At 43.7% G+C, this 22,537-nt stretch overlaps 1 protein-coding gene across 1 annotated transcript in view; it reads left to right on the forward strand.

Moving 5' to 3' along the window:
* The first annotated feature begins 3,102 nt into the window (after window positions 1-3,102).
* LOC112117522 (ribose-phosphate pyrophosphokinase 2) overlaps window positions 3,103-22,537 on the forward strand; it is a 37,244-nt gene continuing 17,809 nt past the window's right edge. The window contains exons 1-3 of the mRNA XM_029910708.1: window positions 3,103-3,294; window positions 19,200-19,383; window positions 20,505-20,548. Of these exons, the coding sequence (XP_029766568.1) occupies window positions 3,173-3,294; window positions 19,200-19,383; window positions 20,505-20,548 (350 nt within the window). The 5' untranslated portion in view covers window positions 3,103-3,172. The remainder of the gene's footprint in view (window positions 3,295-19,199; window positions 19,384-20,504; window positions 20,549-22,537) is intronic.

Genomic DNA, 22,537 nt, shown 5'->3' on the forward strand with positions numbered 1-22,537 from the left:
AACCAGTACAGCTCTGGAAGAATTGAATCATTGTTTGAAAACAATGAAATTGCAGTGCCAGAATATGAAGACAGTAGGGTTACACAGGTATAATTGTGGTGTTGCCAGTTCTTGCTATTTTTCTCCCACAAATCTCACAATATTTGATGTTTACCTTTAAAAGCTTCAGTTTCAAGAGAAAAGTGATTAGGTGAAAATCTCTGCTTTCATTAAAAAAAAAAGAAGTTTCTAGCTTCAAGGTTGGAGAGAAAAGATTGAAAATATGACCCAAGTGTACCCTGGTAACTCAATGCAAATAAAAAGGATCCTAATTATTTTTTATTTTAAATCTCACAAATTTTAAATCAATTTCATAACTCTATCTGTGGCATGATTCATGAACATTTGGGGTTAGCAATTCTGCAAATGAGGGCAGAATTTGGCCCACAGAATCTTTTACAAGAGATAACTGTGAAAGGCAGGAAAGAACCAACTTGACATTTAGTTCCCAGGCCTCACTGAAAAGGCTGACAGTTTAAAAAAATTAAAAATTGTTATTTACAATAAGAGCAAATTTTGACCAGAATTCATTGTGAGACAATAAATGTGGAAACCCACAGGGACATTTTGTGGTTTGAGCATTGGCCTGCTAAACCCAGGATTGTGAGTTCAATCCTTGAGGGGGCCACTTAGGGATCTGGGGCAAAATCAGTACTTGGTCCTGCTAGAGAAGGCAGGGGGCTGGACTCAATAACCTTTTGGGGTCCCTTCCAGTTCTATGAGATAAGTCATTTCTCAGAGTATAACAGTTTTATTTTGAGGAAATTGGAAAGAGGAATGTCACTGCTGACTTACCAGGAAAGGTTTGCAAAATGTTGGTTCACATCAAGTGGAGGTAAAATGGGTGAAAGGGGAAAAAAACAATAGACAAACAAAAATAGTTTACAGTTTTCTAGAAATCAGATTACATCAGGATTCTGACTTCAGCTCCTGAATTCTTAAGAGAAACTTATCTTCACTACCCTACATTACTAGAACTCTGTCTTGAAGACAGCAACAGGTTTCTGCAGCAATACTTTTCCACAGCAGAATTACCTATATTGCCCCAGTTCTGCTAGCTGGTAATTGCTATAACTGTGGTGCCTTAAATTAGCCACAGCTGAACTGACTGTGGTCTACTACCGGGCTAATTATCAGGAAATAGGAATCTCTCTTGATCAAGGAAAGAGAAAAATTCTTATGTCCCACATCAGGTAAGAATCTCTCTGCTTTCAGGGGTTGGGAGAAAGGAGGAACTAGCTAAAATAAAACTTTTTTCATTGAAAGACAGTTTCTTTTCCTATATCTATCTGAGGGCTTCTCTACACTACAAAATTAAGTTGACTTAAATTGACATAAAGCCATCACAGTAATTAAAGCAGTGGTTCACATCCACACTACGCTCCTTCTGTTGATGGTGTGTGTCCTCACCAGGAGTGCTCCTATGGACTGAAGTGGAGCATATGGGGTACTGATAGCTGGAGTCCCGCAGCCCTGGTGCTTACAGCTGGCTCTCTATCTGCTCCAGTGCCAACAGCCTGAGCTGTTAGCCCAGCACTCAGCTCACACCTTGGGCTGTCAGCGTGGGGACGAGGGGGGGTGACAGCTATAAGCCCTGCTGTCAAAAAATCCAATTTTCTGCTCAGAAACAATTATGATGGAAAATTTTTGACCAGCCCTAATATTGAGACTTCATAAATATGGAATATTACAGTTTATCCTGCTCCTGCAAGCACTTTTACAGGAGCTTAACATTACTATCCATTAAAATCATGGATAGTGAAGTTAAGCTTATACAAGTGTTTGCAGCATTGGAGCCTCAATTTTCACAGGTTACATTGGAGGAAACTGAGGTGTTCCTGGGACTTTATTCCAAAGGCTTTTGGCTGTGTGGAACTGAAAGTAGTAAATGCAGGGGGCAAGACAGTAGAAAGTGCTGAGTGAAAAGGAAGCAAAGATGCATTAGATAACAAAGACTAATATGTTTTTAAAACTACCACAATAGATTTATAATTAAATAAAATTGTAGGTCATTCAAACTCCCAGGAACCTGACACGACCAGATTAAATTAATAGGAACAGATAGTAGATAATGTTTTCCCTACTATATCTGGATTTTTTTTTACATATTGTTGTTACAAGTAATACTGTAACTGAAAGATAAGCAAACATACTTTTTTCTCTTCTTTACTTTCTGCATTTTGTGTGTATAATCCCTCTGGCAGCGTGGCCATTTCACACAGCAGAAGGGGAGAGAGAAATACTTTTAAAAAAACAGAAAATCTGATTATAAACCTAGAAAAACTGGCAGGGCAGGTGCAGCACCTCAGACTACTTCAAACTTTTATTATTTTTAATGACTAGCTTTCGAGTTGATGGCATCACTCAAAACACAAAGCTACAAGTGCAGGAGATGTCATCGCACAAGTGGATCCCTCTCATCTGAGCGTGAAGGAGATGCATGCGGGTGAGGGAATGATGGCCCTGTCCCCTTGCATCACTAATGCAGATAAATAACAGCTCCTACGTTCAGGGATGGCGAGAAGGGGAACGATTGTACCATGGACCCCAAACTGTCTGTGTAAATACAGTGAAAGGGGAAGGGTTGGGCCCCAGTGATTATAATGTCCCCTGCCAGGCCTGTACATTGCTGGCATTAGGCTGCTGCTCCCTAGCGCTCCTCAACTCATGCCCAACCTTTGCATGGGATACTGGTGCACTTCCGTGCCAGGGCAAAGGCTGGGCCACGTGCTGAGGTGACCCCGGCTGACGCTGAGATCTTGGGTTCGCATCCTCCCCGCTCCCCTCTGCTGCCCCCAGGGGGCTCTCCTGGGCCCCAAGCCCCCCTGACTGTCAGCCAACCTGGGCACCCCCAAAGCCTCCCCCAACCGTCACTCTCATTCCAACTGTCACCGGGCCCAGGCTCCCCGTCACGTGCCCCACCTGACCACTGGCTGGGCCGCTGTCCCGCTCGCTTCTCCCGCCCCGCCCCCTCCTTCTCCCGGCGCGCAGGCAGGGGGCGGGCCCAGGACCGCCTGTTATTTGACCCGGAGCCCGCACGCGCTCCCGCGCTCTCTCTCTTTCCGCCTCCGCTGCGGAGCCTCAGCTCGAGCTCTGCCGCCGCCGCCTCCTCCTCCTCCCCTCCGGCGCGGCCATGCCCAACATCGTGCTCTTCAGCGGCAGCTCGCACCAGGACCTGTCCCAGCGCGTGGCCGAGCGGCTGGGCCTGGAGCTGGGCAAGGTGGTGACCAAGAAATTCAGCAACCAAGAAACCAGGTGACGTGGGCGGGCATCGGGGGGGGGGGGGGGGGGGTAAAGAAGGGGGGGCCGCCCTGGGGGGGGGGGGGGGGCCGGCGGCCCCCGCCCCCCCGCGGGTCCCCGCCCCCCCCCCCCTCGCGTTCGGGTTCCAGGCCAGCTCCCCAGAGCGGTGTCCGGCCCCCACCCCCACCCCGGCGTGGGGCCGCAGGGGCCCCTGGTCACGCCGCTCCCCCTTGCGGGCGGCCCGGGCACACTGACCCCCGGCGTTCCCCGCCCCGCTGAGCCTGAGCCCTGCCTTGGCGCGGCCACCTGAGCGGTGACAGTTCGCTGCCGCTCCGCCTTTGCCGGGCTGCCCCTCCCCCGCGCAGCGCGGCCACCAGCTCTTGCGCTGAGCCGCCTTGTGTTTATGTACCGAGTCGCCACGCTCCCTCCGCGGTGGGAGCCGCGTTATCCAGCCGGCACCCCCTGAGCTGGGGCACTTAAAAACTATCGCCAAAAAGGATGAACAAAAAAGCCTTCTAGCCGGAAGGGCACGGATGGTTTGAGCCTGCTAAACCCAGGGTTGTGAGCGCCATCCTTGAGGGGGCCATTGATGGATGGGGTAAAAATCTGTCTGGGCATGGGCCCTGCTTTGAGCAAGGGGTTGGAGTAGATGATCTCCTGAGGCCCCTTCCAACCAGGGCCAGCTTTAGGCCAATTCAGCTGATTCGGCTGAATCGGGCCCCGCAGCTGTCCACCCCTCCCCCAGCTCACTTCCCCCTTCTCCCCTCCCCTGAACGCTCCACCCCCCTGCTCCTCCCCCTCCCCTGCTTCCTGTGAATCAGATGTTCGCGGGAAGTCTGAAAACAAGCAGGGGCAAGCGGGCAGCAGGTAAGCTGGGGTGGAGGGGAACGCGAGGAGGAGGGCTCCGGGGAGGCGTGGCGCGGTCCAGCCGGCCCTGGCTGAGGGGTTCCCTCCGGCCCCAGCCCGGCCAAGCGGCTCTGGCCCCGGGGTGCCGGCCGCGGTTCTGGCCAAGCGTACCGGCCCCTGTGGCTCCGGCCCGGCTCGGGCCGAGCAGCGCCAGCCGAGCACCCCCGGCAGCTCCGGCCCAGCTCGGGCACCGGACCCGGTTCCGGCCGAGCGCTGGCCCCAGCGGCTCCGCGCAGCCCGATTCCGGGGGCGGGGCTTGCCGGTAAGCCCCGCCCCCAGGAATCGGGCCCCGCTCTTGCTAAAGCCGGCCCTGCTTCCAACCCTGATATTCTATGATGAGGTGACTAAAATCACACTGTTGCTTAGATCTGTTACAGCATCTTGATATTTGGGGGAGGGGAGGCAGGGAGGAGAAGAAATTGTATTTAAGAGGTGTGTGTTTTAAGCATTAAGCTTAAGAGTTGTGTGTGATGCTGTTTTGATGACACCCCCCCCGCCCTCCATTGCTGTGGTATGTAGGTGTCACCTAAATGAACATCTGTTCCTCCCAAAAAGAGCCTAGTATTTTTCGTTATTGGCTGCTGTTTTGTTTTGCCCCATTCTTAACTTTGTCTCCAAGAAGTATGCTGCTGGCCTTTCTCTATCCTCTCTTTTAGAGGGAAGGTGTAAGAATCATCCTGCTGTCAACTTGTAGGTAAATTATCTACAGCTGTTAAATTAACAGTTGCGAGTATGTGGCAGAGAATGCCCTCACTGGAGAACATCATCTTAGGCCTTGTCTACACTGCCACTATACAGTGCTGCAACTTGCTCTCTGGAAAAAACACCCCCCTGAGAACTGCGAGTTTCAGCGCTGAAAAGTGGTAGTGTAGACAGTGCACTAGCGCTGGTAGCTACTCCCCTCTTTTTCAATAGCACTGGAAGAGCTCTCTCCTAGTGCTGGTGCTGCAACTACACAGCCACGTTAAAGCGCTGGCTTGGCTAAGGCTAAGGGCTTGGCTACACTTGAAAGTTAGAGCGCATTAAAGCAGTCCCAGGTGCCCTAACTCATGACCCATCCACACTGGCAAGGCACTTAGAGCACCTGGACTCTGCAGCTGGAGTGCTCCTGGTAATCTACCTCCACAAGAAGCATAACGCTTGCTGCGCCTCGGCTGAAACACCCCAGTGTCAGTGTGAATAAAGTGTTGTATTACTGCGCAATGATAGGCCTCCAGAAACGTCCCATAATCCCCTTAAGTCAAGTGGCCACTCTTGTCATTGTTTTGGAATTGGCTGTAGGAATGCAGATATGCCCTTTCAAAGCTCCGTTTTTGACAGTCGGCATGCTTATCTACCCTGGGACAAAACAAGCCATTAGTGTGGAATGTTGCTTGCTGTGAGTGTGTGTAAAAGAGGGGAGGGAGAGGGGGGTCTGCTGCTGTCTTAACTTACAAGATAGCATGCTGACACACGCTCAGTTCCTCAAAAAAAAAAACCTCTCTCTCCCACCACATACACAAAACACACTCCCTGTCACCCCCCCCTCTCCCCCCCCCCCCCCCCCGAAAAGAATGGTGCAGCCACTTGCACGCTGGGATAGCTACCACAATGCACTGCTCTTTGTGGCGTTGCAGGAGATTCTCATGTGGCCACACCAGTGCATTTGCAGCTGAGCGTGTAAACACATGGCAGTGTTTTCCCTGCTGCGTTCTCCGAAGGCTGGTTTAACTCCCAGCGCTCTACGTCTGCAAGTGTAGCCATGCCCTTAGACTCACGCTCTAAAGTCCTGTTGATTGATTGTATCTGTTATAGTGGATTTTGTGACTAAATAGCTATGAGTTTGCATAGTATAGAATTCTGTGAGGTAGAGCCTGAAGGGACCTCGAAAGGTCATCTAGTCCAGCCCCTTTCTCTGAGGCAGGACCAAGTAAACCTAGAGAATCCCTGACAGATACTTGTCCAATCGAGTCTTAAAACCTTCAATGATGGGGATTCCACAACCTCCCTTGGAAGCCTATTCCAGAGCTTAACTACATATATCATTAAGTGGGTTTATTTTTATTTATTTTTTCCCTTATATACCTAACCTAAATCTTCCTTGCGGTAGATTAAGCATGTTTCTTTGCACGGAGAACAATTGATAAGCGTCCTTTGTACAACAGCCCTTAATGTATTTGAAGACTGTGATCAGGTTCCCTCTCAGTCTTCTTTTCTCAAGACTAAAAAAAGCCAGGTTTTTAACCTTTTGTCATGGATCGGGTTTTCTAAGCCTTTAATCATTTTTGTTGCTCTCCAATTTGTATACATCTTTCCTAAAGTGTGGCGCCTGCAATTGGACATAGTACTCCAGCTGTGGCCTCACCAGTGCCAACTAGAGTGGAACAGTTATCTCTCACCTTTTACATAGATCACTTCTGTTAATACACCCCAGAATAGCTGTCTTTTTTTTTTTTCCAGTTGCATCATATTGTTGACTTGTATTTACTTTGATCCACTATAACCCCTAGACCCTTTTCAGCAGTACATCTGCCTAGCCCAGTGGTCCCCAAACTGTGGGGCATGCTGTCCTGGGGGGAGCATGGAGGAATGTTTGGTGGTGTGGCGAGGCCTGGGCCAGCCTCCATGGGGGGCAAGGAGGAACCGCTACTGACACCTGCCCTGCCCCCAGCTCCTCTCCAGCCCCAGGTTTGGCCCCGGTCTCAGCCACTGTGCCCTGACCCTAGCTGTGGCTCTGCTCTTGGCCACAGCTCCCAGCTCTGTCCCCGCTCCCACTTTGTGGCCCCTGCTCCTGGACCAGGAAAGGGGGAGGGAGGTGGACAAAAAAGTTTGGGGATCATTGGCCTAGCCAGTTATTCCCCAATTTATATTTGTGCATTTGATTTTTTTTTTCTCCTTAAGTGTAATACTTGACACTTGTCTCTTTTGAATTTTTTATTTTGTTGATTTCAGACTAATTCTCCAATTTGTGAAGGTCACTTTGAATTCTAAACCCATCCTTGGAAGTGCTTGCAACCCCACCTATTTTAGTGTCATTCACAGATTTTATAAATATATTCTCCACTCCAGTATCCAAGTCAGTAATGAAAATATTGAATAGTACTGGATTCAGGGCTGACCCCTGTGGGACCCCACTTGATACATCCTCCCCGTTTGACAGTGGACCATTGATAACTACTCTTTGAGTATGGTCTTTCAACCAGTTGTGCACCCACTTTATAGTACAGTAGAACCACGAACTGGGGACTGGTCAACCACACAGCTCATTTGGAACCATGTACAATCATGAAAGCTGGAGGAGGGCAACCCTGCCACTAAGTCTGGTGGCACCTTAAAGACTAACAGATTTATTTGGTATAAGCTTTCGTGGGTAAAAACCTCACTTCTTCGGATGCAACCGAAGAAGTGAGGTTTTTACCCACGAAAGGTTATGCCCAAATAAAACTGTTAGTCTTTAAGGTGCCACCAGACTCCTTGTTGTTTTTGTAGATACAGACTAACACGGCTACCCCGATACCTGCCACTAAGTGTGGGGCTAGGCCACAGGAAGGTCCTGTGTCAAAATGTGCCTAAAATCCTGGATTGCCTTAATTTGGGCCTGTAAATAAGTAAGAATACTTGGAGTGGTGATGGAACAGAAGCCTTGCATATGGAAAAGAAGTGTGTAGTGAAATATGAGCACCCCATTTTTGAAGGCTTTCTTTGCAGTCTTAATGGGTAGCGACTTTATTTATTTAAAAACAAAAGTGAAGAACAGATGAGAGAGCTCTCTGCTTTCCCCTCCCCCAAGCCAACTAATTTCCCATGAAGGCATGCCCCATACTTTGGGAAACACTGGATTGGAGCACAAGTCAAAAGGTTCTATTTCTGCATCTGCACCAAATGTCTGAACATTTGTGCCTGAAATTACTCATCTGTAAACTTGAACTAAAATAATCTATTGTGCTCCTCATGGGTATATCAAAATATTATCATTTGTAAAATGAATAAGATTCTCAGAATGGTACAAAAGGCAAGATTTTAAAGGTATTAGGTGCCTTGTGAGATTTTTTTTTTTTTTCCTCAAAAGCACCTAAGGTGTCTAACTCCCATTAATTTAAATGGGAGTAAGGCACCTAGTTGCCTTAAATGACTTTGGACTCTGTGCTATTTTCAAAAGTGAACTAGGCACTTAAGCGCCTGAGTATCATTGGGGATTTAGACTCCAAATTGCCTAAGTCACTTTTGAAATAGAACCTAAACATTTCTGAAAATGTTACCTTAGTTTTGTTTTTAATTAAAAACCTTTTTAATTATGTGACTTAAGGTGGATCCTATCATTGGACCTATAAGGCCTGTACTTTAATCTGTCTTCAAATATTTGCATCTCTCCCTTTTTTTTTTTTTTTTTTTCTTCCCTGTTCCACCACAGGCTTCTTCTACATTTTAACATTTTGATTAAAATTCCCCATCAATGCTAATGCTGCTTGCAACATACAATGTATCAGAGTATTTCAGATAGCTCCCTGATTTTGAGTTTCCTTGAGTAATAATTGCATGCTTGAGCCCTTCAACTAATACAAGAGATGTGTGTAAGGATGGTCCACGAGCCTTAACTTGTAGTCCCATTGACGTTATGGTGAAGTTTGCTGTGAGTAAAGTTAAACATGGCACAAGTCTTTGCAGTATTGTGGTCTAGGACAACACTGAAAATTTGTTTTTGTGCCTACTTGTTACAAGTAGGGGCTGGTCCACACTAACCCCCCAGTTCGATCTAAGATACGCAACTTCAGCTATGTGAATAACGTAGCTGAAGTCGAAGTATCTTAGTTCGAACTACAAGGTACTTACCGCGGGTCCACACGCGGCAGGCAGGCTCCCCTGTCGGCTCCGCGTACTCCTCTCGCGGAGCAGGAGGCGATGGCGAGCACTTCCGGGATCGATTTATCGCGTCTAGACAAGACGCGATAAATCGATCCCAGAAGATCGATTGCTTACCGCCGAACCCGGAGGTAAGTATAGACGTACCCTAGTTGTAGAAAACTGCATACTCTAGTCCTGGGGGAATTCTGTGCCATGCATGCACACAGAATTCATGTCCCCCACAATTTCTTTGCTTCCCCACAGAAAAATGGGGAAGCAAAGGAATCTGTGGGGCACACATACACCTTCCCCAGCAGCCCGGGTGCATCTATTCGAGCACTTGGAGCAGCTGGCGGAGATGTAAATCAGCGCGGGGGAGACGTCAGACGTCCCTCTTGCTGGCTATTGTGGTGTGCTGGGTGTGAAGGGATAGGGCTTCACGTTGTTTGGAGGTAAGCGTGATGCAGGCTTTGTCCCCTCATAGCAGAAAAAGTAGCAGCCTGCCTGCATAGTTGTTAATGTTTCTATTATTAGTGAATTGTTCCCATTCTTAGTCAGTTCCTCCAGGAGCATAAAACACATGTAAAAATTTTAAGGTTCCTTTAAAGGAGCCTTATTGTAAATGACAGTAAGGGAGTCCTCAGCTAGTAAGATCTCTGTGCTTTCTCGCTTTTGTCCTGTACCACAGTGGGACAATGGCGTTAGATTACAGCTCAGGATCTATTTTACTTACCCATTTAAAAAAAAGACTTTTTGGGGGCAAATAAAATATTTGTCAAGTAGTCAATAAAATGTCAGGACAGACCGAACCAAGCACTTCTCAAAGTAGCCAGCCAGGTCCGGATGAAGTTACAAAAAGGGATATTTGGTCTTTTGCACAATGTGAACAGCTGTTCACATGGTGCATCAAAAATGGCTATATTAGCTTCTCGTACTCGAGAATTCCCTACAAAACTGCATGCGGATGGGGACAAATTATTTTGCACATCCTGCAATGTTGTTCTCAGCTTGGATCTGGCATTTGAGAGCAGGAAGCCTTGTACTATTAAAGCATTTGACCTTCAGGAAGAATTGCAGATATATTTTTAGTTCTTATCTAGAGCTTCTTTCCGAAAGTACCTCCAAGTTCTTCAAATTTAGGAAGGCTGAAAACTTCTCCTGTTGAAAGACTTGCCTGTCTAAATCTCTTTTTTAAAGAGGCATTCCATGAAGCTTCTGAAAAGCTTGACAAATATTTGTCACTTGGACAACCGGGTCTGAATTTTCTGAAGGCTTGTAAGTTATTTGATCCTCATCATGTTTATATCCTTCCAGAACACTGAGTATTTTCAAGCAATACCTGGTTGGCTTTTCTTTTTCCTGAGGTACCTGAATAAGAGCTAAAACTACAGAAAAAAAGATTGTGCCCGAAGCTATTCAAAGTCAACCTATTTTTGTAGACCTCCAAGTGTTTTGGCTTTCAGTGAAAGAGAGAATTCTAAATATTGCCAAACTGGCCTTGAATTATGTAAATGCTGTCTCAAACTTTGCAGATGCAGAGAGAAGTTTTTCACTGTACAACTTGAACCTTTCTGCCAGAAGGAAATTACTAAGTGAGAAAAACTTGAAAGCTCAGTTTTCTGTACTATAATTTAAATGAAAATACAGGATTATCACTGGGATGCAGGCTATTGATTACCAAGTACTTGTAACTTAACTTTCATGTGTTTAGGAAATGCTGAATAGTTACTGTGACTTTTTTCTGTATTGTAGATTAAATAAATTACCAAAATAATTGAATCTGGTGTGATTATATTGCATTATTTTGACAAAGTACGCAGAATTTTTAATTTTTTGGTGCAGAATTTGACCAGGAGTAATAATCTAAAGTGCCACAAGTGCTACAAATTCTAAGCAAATAGGTGAAGCATAAAGCTGCATCTAGCACTTTGGTTGGTTAGTGTGGTTAAAAAAAAACTACCATGAAAGATATCACTAAGGTAAAATTACTCAGTGAGAGTCAACAGAATCTCTATGTAAGAAGTTGAGGTAAACCGAGTGTTACCAAATAGTTGAATTTGATTAAACTACGCAAAACAAACATAGTTGTAATGTTAGTGCAAAGGCATGGATCTTGCCCCTTCTCTACATCCTCACTAAATTACATTGTGTAAACATAAACAATCCAAAATGGATTAATTAGTAATTAGGTCCCGATACATCTACTAAAGTCACTTTATTCCAATAATATATCTAGGGTTTTCAGAATTCAACTATTATTTTTATCATTTTGATTGGATATCTATTTTTAAGAATTTTTTCTATTTTTATTTTTGTTTTAACAGTTGTGGGATGTTATGGGGAGGGGATCACACAATTTAATGTCAAACATTGATTCAAAAAGTTAAAGCTTTATAACTGTTAAAACAAACTGTCAGCATCACATGTCAAAATACACAAGGTGAAATCCCTAAACTCTTGTTTTCAAGCAGCATTTTTCTTTCCTTGTCTATAAATTGTGATTATTGATGGAAATATGTTTTTGTTGGCTTGTGTGTGTACAGTGAAGTAGACATTTGCTGATGTTTTAACAACTAAACATCTAATACTTTCAAACCCAAGTATATCTAGGGTATCCGTTACAAATTCTGACTTGTTAGCTTAGTATTTTAAGAAAAAAAAGTGGCTACTGATTTCATTCTTGCTCTCCTATTTCTGTGCTGTTGTACTTCTCATTTGTCTTCACAATAGATGGTTTTATTGAATCTTTCTAGAAACTTTTTATGCACTTGGGTGTAAACTGAAGACTGAGAATTAGACAAACAACTGACAGAAGATCATACGTCTCTCAAGGAAAATTCTGACTAATTTATCCTTTATTAAATTGCTGAATAGTGGCTAAGGAATGAGCTGCATATCCAATCTGATTAGTTTTTGCTGCCTCACTTCTTCAATACTGAACTTTGAGAAGGTAAACATTGAGGGTACTAACATGTTGCATGACTATCTTCAGCTAGTTGTGAGAAAACCTTCTTGTAGGCAAACATACTTTTTCACTTCTGTGGTACCTCTAATTAGAGCAGGGGTGGCCAAACTTACTGGCCCTCCGAGCCACATGTGGCAATCTACAGAAGTTCGAGAGCTCGGGCACACCTGCCAGGGTTTGTGGCTTGAGCTCCACTCTTTCTGAAGCCCTGAGCCCTGGCACGTGTGCCCCGCAGGGCAGAATCCCCAAGACCCTTCCCTCCCCACTGGGCAGAAGCCCCTCTTACACCACTCTGCTGCAAGGCGGAGGTCCCGAGTTCCCCTTCCACCCAGCCTGGTAGGTGGAGAATGGGGGTTAGTGGGGGGGGGGGCTCCACGAGCTGCACTTTAATGGTAAAAGAGCCGCATGTGGCTCGTGAGCCACAGTTTGGCCACCCCTGAATTAGATGATCACTAAATGCTATGAAAACATTAATTTCAGCCTGATTTCAGCCTAAAATCTTTGTGTGCACATTGCTGCAGAGATTTGCAAACACATGACCTAACAGCTCACACTTGTGCCTACAAAATAGTTGTGTATTTCTGAGGTGAAAAACATGGCCTCAAATCTCTATACGCTGTGAGTGAAGGGAACATTATTCTCATTTTCCAAGTGGGTCAGTAGGCTTAAAGGTTGTGGCTAGCTCAAGGACATTGGTAAGCAACAGTCATTGGTATATTGAGAAAGAGAACGCAGGCAAAGTGGCTCCCAGTGCTATGCTCTAATCCAGGGGTTCTCAAACTTCATTGCATCGTGACCCCATTCTGACAACAAAATTACTACATGACCCCAGCAGGGGGGACTGAAGCCTGAGCCCGCCTGCACGCCGGGCCAAAGCCCAAGAGCTTCAGCCTCAGGCAGAGGGCCTGTAATCTGAGCCCCACTGCCCAGGGCTGAAGCCCTCGGGGTTTGATTTTCTGCCTCCTTAATTTCATTTTCCTGGGCATTTGACATCCTCAACACTTCGCAAATTTATCTTCATCTGTCAGCATGGTGATCACTGCACACTTACCTACATGAAGCCATTCACTACAGCTTCTGGATCCTCTACTCCAGTGGTTCTCAACCAGGGGTACGCGTACCCCTGGGGGTACACAGGTCTTCCAGAGGAACATCAACTCATCTGGATATTTGCCTAGTTTTACAACAGGCTACATAAAAAGCACTAGCGAAGTCAGTACAAACTAAAATTTCCTACAGTTACTTGTTTATAGTGCTCTATATACTATACACTGAAATGCAAGTGCAATATTTATATTCCAATTGATTTCTTATGATAAAGTAAGCAATTTTTCAGTGATACACCTCTACCCTGATATAAAGCGACCCGATATAACACGGGTTTGCATAGAGTGCGGTAAAGCAGTGCTCTGGGGAGCAAGGCTGCGTGCTCCAGTGGATCAGTGCATCAGTGTGTTTGGCACCCACCGGGATAATTTCTAAGCAATCAACTGTGGTGTGCAGCCGCCTATCAGCTGTTTTGGCAGGGAGCCAACAGATGAGCAGCGTGTGGCAACAGCTTCTAAGCCGCCTCCCACAGCAGGTAAAAATGGTTCGTTTCCAGGGCAGAGCAGGCTTTTACTCCTTCCTGAGCAAGAAGTTGATATGGCTGTCCCTGAGGAGCTGGCTCAGCGGCTCCTCTCTCCCCCTCGGCTCTGGGCTGTGAGAAATGTAAATTCCCCATTGTGTGGGCTGCTGCTGCTCCGAGGCTGGGAGCAGGAGAGCTGTCTGGATTGCTCTGTCCGCCCTACCCCTTCGCACACAGAGGGAGTCTTTAAATGAGTTTCTCAAATGCCCCTATTCTCTAACTCTCACAGCTGGGAGCCTGTGTGAGTTAGAAATCCCCCCTTCTTCCCCCCCGCAGCCAGCAGCAGTGCTAGCAGCCCCTGGGCAGTCAAAGCACTTCATGTAGGTAAATAGTTCCCACCCAGCTGATAGGATGAGACCCAGGAGACAGCATTTCTGGCTAGCCTTAGCAGAGAGAAGGAGGGCCCTGGCGAGTGCTGATCTCAAGTCTCTCCCACAAAGCTGATCGGTTTTATTTTCAGTGTCACAGTCAGTGCTCCCCTGAGACATTTCAATTGCTCTTGATGGAAATCAGAGGAAGTATTATTGTACATATCTCTGCTTCTCAATCTTTTTTTCTTGAAAGTCAATGGATCCTGGGGATCCTACCTAGCTCTCCATACAATTTTGACCCCCGATGTGGCCCTCGGGCCAAAAAATTTGCCCACCCCTGCATTAGGTGTTCTCATCTCTCCTGCCTATTTTAATCTCATTTCTAAATTGTGTGCAGTATAGACTAAGCTTATGTTGTCTCACTGGTTGTATTTCGGAAACATTGTAACTCTGCGTTGACATTTTCTAAACAATTTTAAAAAATTGTTTGCATTAATACAGTATTAAAATACCATTGACGTGATGGCAAGCAGTTCACAGCCATGGAAACGAAAGGCATGGACAGTCAAAGAAAAACTGGAAGCTTTGGACAGACTGAAATCAGGAATGAGTCAAGCGAAGGTCTCAAAAGAACTAGGAGTGGGGGAATCAACATTAAGAGGGTGGATCAAAGCTGTGGAAAAATTACGGTCAGTGGTAGTTGAACTGGATGAAAGTGAAGGCCTGGAAAGGAAGCGCCTAAGAATTGCCTTGGATAACCAACTAGATAGAGCAATATTTACGTGGTTTACCCAAGAACGCTCCGAAGGCACGCCAATTTCCGGTGACATTATAAGGAAACAAGCGGAGAAATTGAAGGATCTCAATTTTAGACGCTCGGGCAAGGACGCTTCTGCACATCAAGGTAACAAATTTAAAGCTAGCAGTGGATGGCTTAATCGTTTTAAAAAACGTCATGGCATTCGGCAAGTTGCAATTTCAGGAGAGACGCGCTCCGCAGATATAAAAGCTTGCGACGGATACCCGCTAAAGTTACAAGAGATCATCATTGAGGGTGGCTATGCTCCGGAGTAAATCTATAACGCTGATGAAACTGGCTTATGTTACTGTATGCTGCCGGATAGAACACTTGCTTCTAGGACCGAAGAACAAAAGGCCAAAGGTTTTAAGGTGATAAAAGAGAGAGTGACAATACTTTTCTGCGTGAATAAAACTGGTTCACATAAACTTAAACCTCTGTGCATAGGCAAATCCAGGTCTCCTAGGGCTTTCCACCATAAGAACATGGATTCGCTTTCATTCATTTATCGCCATTCAAAAAATGCCTGGATGACATCAGATATTTTCAAGGAATGGTTTAAGATATATTTTGTACCAGCTGTCTGGAGCCACCTATACAGACAAAATCTGGAGCCAAAGGCATTGCTCCTACTTGACAACTGTCCTGCCCACCCCCCAGTTGAGACCTTAACCAGCAAAGACGGGAAGATAAAGGTGAGCTACCTTCCTAAGAATATGACGTCCAAAATACAGCCCCTCGATCAAGGCATTATAGCCACATTTAAAATGAACTATCGTAAAGCCTTAGTAAAGAAAATTGTTGAGGACAATAGTAGCATAACTGATGTAATCAAGAAATTGAATTTGCTGGATGTATTTAACTTAGGAGAGACAGCCTGGCTAGGAATCACTCCGTCAACAATAGAGAAATGTTGGCATCGTGGTCTCAAAAGTGCTGTTGTCACTGAAAGCGACGACAACCAAGATGAGGAAGAAGACGAAGATGAGAACAACTTTGAAGGTTTTATGGAAGAAGAGGCCATGGAGGCAGAATGAGTCTACAGGGAACTTATGGCTCAAAGTGGGATAGCTGATGTTCAAGAGTGGATGGAGGTGGATGCTATGTGTCCAACCTATGAACGACTTACAGATGTAGATATAATTCATAATGTTGCCCCTCAACCACCTGGTGCCTCAGAAAATGTGTCTAACCCTGAGGATAGTGACGAAGAACCCTCGGATCCATCGCCCAAAGCTGCTGATGCGGTTGTAGGGTTAGAGATTGGTCTTAAGTGGCTAGAAAGCCAGGATGTGGATAGACTGCAAATACTGCAGTTAAAATCCATAATTGACCTGGCGAAGAAGAAAGCTCGCAGTAGCATGAAGTAACAAAGTATAGCAAGTTTTTTTAATTAAAAAGTTAAGGGGTGCATCTTAAATAAGAAAGCATCTTGTACCCCCAAACAAGTTTTCAGACTATAGTGTATTTAATAGTTAACAGTTCATATTGCGTAACAATCTACGTATAACATAGTTGGCTAAGTGACAAAGTGGCCCATGCTCCTATTTGCTAAAATACCAAAATCTTTTTTTACAACAATTTGTAAGGATGTTTAATTAGAAGAGTTTTCTGATATTTTATGTGAATTTTGCATTTTCCTAAGCATTACACACAGACCAAACAATTGATGTATGATGAAACCTAGCCCACATGGTTGCATTTAGCAGTGTTTAGTACCTGTGTTGTTAATACACTGTATCTTTTAAGTAAGCTTATAAAATAATTGTTGTAATTAAAGAAAGGAGATACAATTTAACCATTGTAGAACAGATTTATTTACTGCATACACTGTGTTAGTTCTAACAAAAATGATTTGCTGACTATTAATAACGGAAAAGCTCGAGGCCAAAGCAAGTTCGATATAACGCGGTTTCACCTATAACACGGTAAGATTTTTTTTTTGGCTCCCGAGGACAGCGTTCTTTCGAGGTAGTGGTGTAGTTTGCTGTGACAATTTTATACTTTTATTTCTGATTTTGTAAGCAAGAAGTTTTTAAGTGAGGTGGAAACTTGGGGTAGGCAAGACAAATCAGTCCAGAAAGAGGTTCAGTAGTCTGGAAAGGTTGACGGCCACTGCTCTACTCCATCCAGCAAATGAAAGCATCCAGACATCCAACAGAAGTTAGTTGTTGTTGTTTTCCAGTTGTGCATGCATGTTCAACGTCCAGTACCGAACTGTAGTTGGGACCCAGGTACAGGTTTGTTATAGACTAAGATTTGTAATTATGATATAGTGAGGTGTAACCTTCTACAATCCTCATAATTATAATGCATCTGAAAATATAGTTATGATTTTTATGGTCTCCCACCAGAGTCACCCTTGTTCCTTGCAGCTACAGAAAACAAATGGGCCAGCCTGAAGGGTGGTGAACTAGGACTAGGGTGAGTTCCCAAGCTATGGGGCTCTCATGAAACCATGCCTGCTCCCTCTAGTCTCTTCTGAGCAGGGCTCCAGCTCTTGCTGATTGCATTGTGGCAATGTGGCTAGGACATTTGAAGCTTTATAAATCTGACTGGCTCATTGGGTTAGACATGGATTTAAATGGCTGATAGTATTACCATACAGAAAGTACTTTTTCTAAGACAAGAATAGTATGTTGTGTATGCTTAAGGAAGAGAAAGAGACTAGGTGTATGGGCAATATATATATTTTTTTTAAATTGGACCAACTTCTGTAAATGAGAGAGACAAGCTTTCGAGCTTACACAGAGCTGCTCTTCAGGTTTAGGAAATCTACTCAGAGTGACACTGAGGAAGAGCTCTGTGTAAGCTCTACAGCTTCTTTCTCTCACCAACAGAAGTTGATCCAATAAAAAATATTACCTCACCCACCTTTTCTCTCATATCCTGGGATTGACATGACTACACTAACACTGTGTTAAGTTAGTTTAATGTCTGTGATTGGTACAATGCAGAAGGTCTCGGTTTGGTTCAAGAGTTTGATTTCTTGCCCTTTAGGCCTGTAGGGAGCAAAAGTATTGTAGTACTCCATGCTCGGCCTATTGCATTTTTTTAAAATTTGCTTTGCCGTTTTAAATCAGCTTTAGCTTTACATTCTGTGGTAGGGGATGTCAGTACATTGCATGCTGCAGTTTCTTGGGAAGCATGAGGTATTAATTTTGTGGCAAAACTGAACGTTGTAAATCTGGGGAAGAAGGGAGAGTAAAATAAAGGGAACCTCTTACATTCCAGTGTAGAGAAACAAAGGAAGCAAACCCAGTATTAAAAAAAAAAAAAAAAAAAAAAAGGCAGGCTGTTTTTAAGCATTTTGAATTATGAGCTGAAGTAAAAACTGCTTTTCACGTGCATTTGAGAATAGTATCAGTTTCTTGATTTGAATAGTGTTTTTCAGTGTGGAGGAAAAAATTCATTGTTCTTTTTATAAAGCTGCCTAGAGGCAAATATTTTCTCTAGCTAAAGAAACAAATAACAGAGTGGAGTGATGAAATAATGCTAATCTATCTTGTTGATGTTTTAGTGGGCATGATCTTTTAATGCTCCAAGCCTCCTTTGGAGATGGCAAGGAGACCATGTAAAACAAGTTAAGATTTTGTTTTCAACGTCTACACTACCACTTATGTCGGCATAACTTACGTCACTTAGGGCAGGTCTTCACTACGGGGGGGGGGGGGGTCGATTTAAGATACGCAAATTCGCGTAGCTGAATTCGACGTATCGCAGCCGACTTACCCCACTGTAAGGACGGTGGCAAAATCGACCTCCACGGCTTCCCGTCGACGGCGCTTACTTCCACCTCCGCTGGTGGAGTAAGAGCGTCGATTCGGGGATCGATTGTTGCGTCCCGACGAGATGCGATAATTCGATCCCCGAGAGGTCGATTTCTACCTGCCGATTCAGGCGGGTAGTGTAGACCTAGCCTTAGGTTGGGGTAACTTCTGTCGCTCAGGGGGCTGGCTTATTCATACCCCTAAGTGCCAGTGTGAACAGTGCTATGTCAGATGAAGAATTTCTCCCGCTGACATAGCTACTGCTGCTTGTTGGGGTTGGATTAATTAAGTCAATGGTAGAGCTCTATCCTGTTGTCTTAGAGCGGCTACACTAGAGAGCTTATAGTGGTGCAGCTATGCCACTATAAACTCTCTAGTGTAGTCATAGCCTCAGTGTTCGACTGAATGAGAGTTGCTTCTGTTCTTTATCAACAATAATTATTTTATGCAGCTTGGTATAAACCTTTCAAGTGGTGCATTTAGAGTAAAATAGCAAAGTTTAGATTTTTTTTTGCAATATACAAAGTAAAATGTACTGTGTGTGCTAAATGAACAATCATATACTCTACACATATTGGACTGTTAGATCTACTGAGAGCTATTAGTAGTTTTCTTTTTAAAAATCCGTTTCATGAACTCAGAATTGTTGTTTGATCCTATAATTATTTCTTCTGTTTAAGTACTTTAAATAATTTATTGGCCTAACCTTACTCTTTTTCAGTGTAGAGATTGGTGAAAGTGTGAGAGGGGAAGATGTGTATATCATCCAGAGTGGCTGTGGAGAAATCAATGATAACTTGATGGAACTTCTAATAATGATCAATGCTTGCAAGATTGCATCATCGTCCAGAGTGACTGCAGTAATTCCATGTTTTCCATATGCCAGGCAAGATAAGAAAGACAAGGTAGGTGAGGTGTGTTTGAATTACAAAGCCAGTATGAAACTACACTCTAATTTCTTTCCCATTTGTCCCGGATCAAAAATTTTTAAGATAATCAATACACTTTTGTAAATGCTTCTAGGAGACTGACCAGACTTGTTTACATTGCCAATATTTGCCTTTCTCAAAAATTATTATATAATCCTTAAAGGAGTGTTGGTAACCAAAATGAATAAGACAAGCCATTCAATTATTCTTATTTATATTTTGATAGACAATTTCAGCTAGCATTCTGTTCACAAGTGCAGGTTTTGTGTGTGTTTTCAGTCTTCTATTTTGAAAAACTCCTACAATAAGTTAACTTCAGTTTTGAGGGCTATATTGTTTTGGAGAGTGTCTGTCTGTAATTCAACACTTCTGTACATTAAAAGAGAAGGGTACACCCTTTCTAAACTAATTCAGTTGTTACATTAAATAAATAAATACTTAAAAAATGCTATATTTTATTAAACATGAAATAGAGGTCATAGAGATGTAGGAAAAGAGAAGAAGTTAATAGAAGTGAAGAACAACCACTAGAGTGGGAAAACTGAAGTTCTCGAACTATTCTTCAGGCAGCTGGTGGAGGTGGGAATGGGAGCCTTAGTTAGATAGCTACCCCTTTTTCTGTATAATCTAATAGTAAAACTTTCCATTAACATTTCCTTGAAGGGGAAGGAACAGTCATTGGTTATGCTAGGTTAATGAAACTGTCTGGAAAACTCTTCAGTCATGCTGCTATATATTTAGTTATTTATTTTGTGTAGGACATGGTATTAATCATGTAAGATAATTTGTTAATAGAAAACTGATATTTTCAAGTTGAACACGTACTTGGATGTTTTGGATCTGTGCTCCCTAATATCGAACGTAAATCTTCCTTGTTGCAAATTAAGCTCATTACTACTTGTCCTACCTTCACTGGGCATGGAGAACAATTGATCACCGACCTCTGTATAAAAGCCCTCAACTTGTTTGAAGACTGTGATCAGGTCCCCCCTCAGTCTTCTTTTCTCCAGACTAAAAATGCCCAGTTTTTAACCTTTCCTCATCGGTCAAGGTTTCTAAATCTGTTATCATTTTGCTCTCCTGTGGATTCTCTCCAGTTTGTCCACATCTTTACTAAAGTTAGCACCCAGAACCGTGCACAGTATTCCAGCTGAGACCTCACCAATGCCAAATAGAAAAGGACAGTTTTATCTCCTGAGTCATTGTAATGATGCTGGTTCTGGCAGGACCCAACTGAGAGTGTTGATTCAGGACCAGTTGCTTAAAACTGGGCAGTTACAGCCCAAGGCTGGGGTTTTTCCACCTCTAAGGCAAACCAAACCAGCCAGACAAAGAGGACTATGGTCTCACCCCACTGGCTAACCACAAGTCACACAAGCAATTCCCTTAGACACTCCAGTTTCCCAGTGCCACTCATTATGGGGACAAATGGTTATGAAAACCAATACCCCAGTAAAAGAAAAAAGGTTCTCTTGATCCCAAAGGATCAAGCCCCAGACCCAGGTCAATATACAAATCAGATCTTGCCCACAAATCACGCTGTTGCCAATCCTTTAGAATCTAAAATCTAAAGGTTTATTCATAAAAGGAAAAAGATATGGATGAGAGTTAGAATTGGTTAAATGGAATCAATTACATACAGTAATGGCAAAGTTCTTGGTTCAGGCTTGTAGCAGTGATAGAATAAACTGCAGGTTCAAATCAAGTCTCTGGAGTACATCCACAGCTGGGATGGGTCATTCAGTCTTTTGTGTAGAGCTTCCATTTGTAGCAAAGTCCCTCCAGAGGTAAGAAGCAGAACTGAAGACAAGGTGGAGATGAGGTATCAGCCTTTTATAGTCTTTTCCAGGTGTAAGAACACCTCTTTGTCCTTACTGTGGAAAATTACAGCAAAATGGAGTCTGGAGTCACATGGGCCAGTCCCTGCATACGTTGCTGAGTTACAAGGCGTATCTGCCTTCTCTCCATGGGTCAATTGTATAGCTGATGGTCCTTAATGGGCCATCAAGCAGGCTAGGCAGAGCTAACACCAACTTGTCTGGGATGTCACCCAGAAGCATAGCATAAGTTTGAAATACAGACAGTATAGAGCCAATATTCATAACTTCAACTACAAAATTGATACACACATATAGACAGCATAATCATAACCAGCAAACCATAACCTTGTCTTAGACACCTCATTTGACCACCTTTATACAAGATTTGGTGCCACTACAGGACTTTGGTTGCAACCATGTTCTATATGGTCCCAGATTGTCAATAACGTCACAGTCATACATACAGCACATCTTCCACCAGGAAGTAGGTTTGATACCAATGCTGAGAACCTGAAGAAACCTCTCTAGCATCCTGTCCCTTCCACTCCACCTCCCCTCTGGCAATTACCTCTTCTCCCCCCTTCCTCCCCCTGGATGCCTACACTCTTCTTACGTAGGAGAGAAGTTGTATACATAGTCTAAGAATCAAATCCCACAAGGTATTGGTGTTGCAGGTGTTTACCAGTCCTCAGAATTTAGTGCAATGTCACTAAAAAAACAAACCTGTATGACAGTGGTACTAGTATATAAAAGAGAAGATAATCAGAGCTGGGTTAAATTTTTGAAATTTTAATCAACTTTGTAATTAAAACAGTTGGGAATACTTGCCGTTTTGTCTCCTTTTCCTCTACTTGCTATCGAGGTAGACAAAGTTTTGAGGGTGGGAAGTTGTGGCTAAATTTTTTGGGGGGGGGGGTGAATTTTCCCTTTTTAATATCACCCCTAAGTAGGATATAATTCTTCTATATAGGCATGTAAATTAGTAAAATAAATAAATAAATGTTAAGTATTGTGATCATGTAACTAAAGAGTGTATTTAGGTTTGATTTAAGACTGTGTACCATCTTGAGTGCTTCCTAATGCCAGTGCAATGTTTCAGAAATTATTAAATGCCATGCTTAACATTTTAAAAAAAAAATAGTTTCTAAATAATTTTGCCAATAGTAATGCATGTAAAAACTTTTTAAATTTGAAATATTTTGATTATGTAAGGAAGAAATTGGGAAGTTAAGTAATGGCAAATGTATTAAATATTGCAACTGCTTAAAATAAAATTAGCATTGCTAGTGGTAATATTGGAAGAAAAGCCA

Source organism: Terrapene carolina, unplaced genomic scaffold (genome assembly GCF_002925995.2).
Source record: "Terrapene carolina triunguis isolate 2854851 unplaced genomic scaffold, T_m_triunguis-2.0 Scaffold22, whole genome shotgun sequence".
In the NCBI taxonomy this organism is placed as follows: domain Eukaryota; kingdom Metazoa; phylum Chordata; order Testudines; family Emydidae; genus Terrapene; species Terrapene triunguis.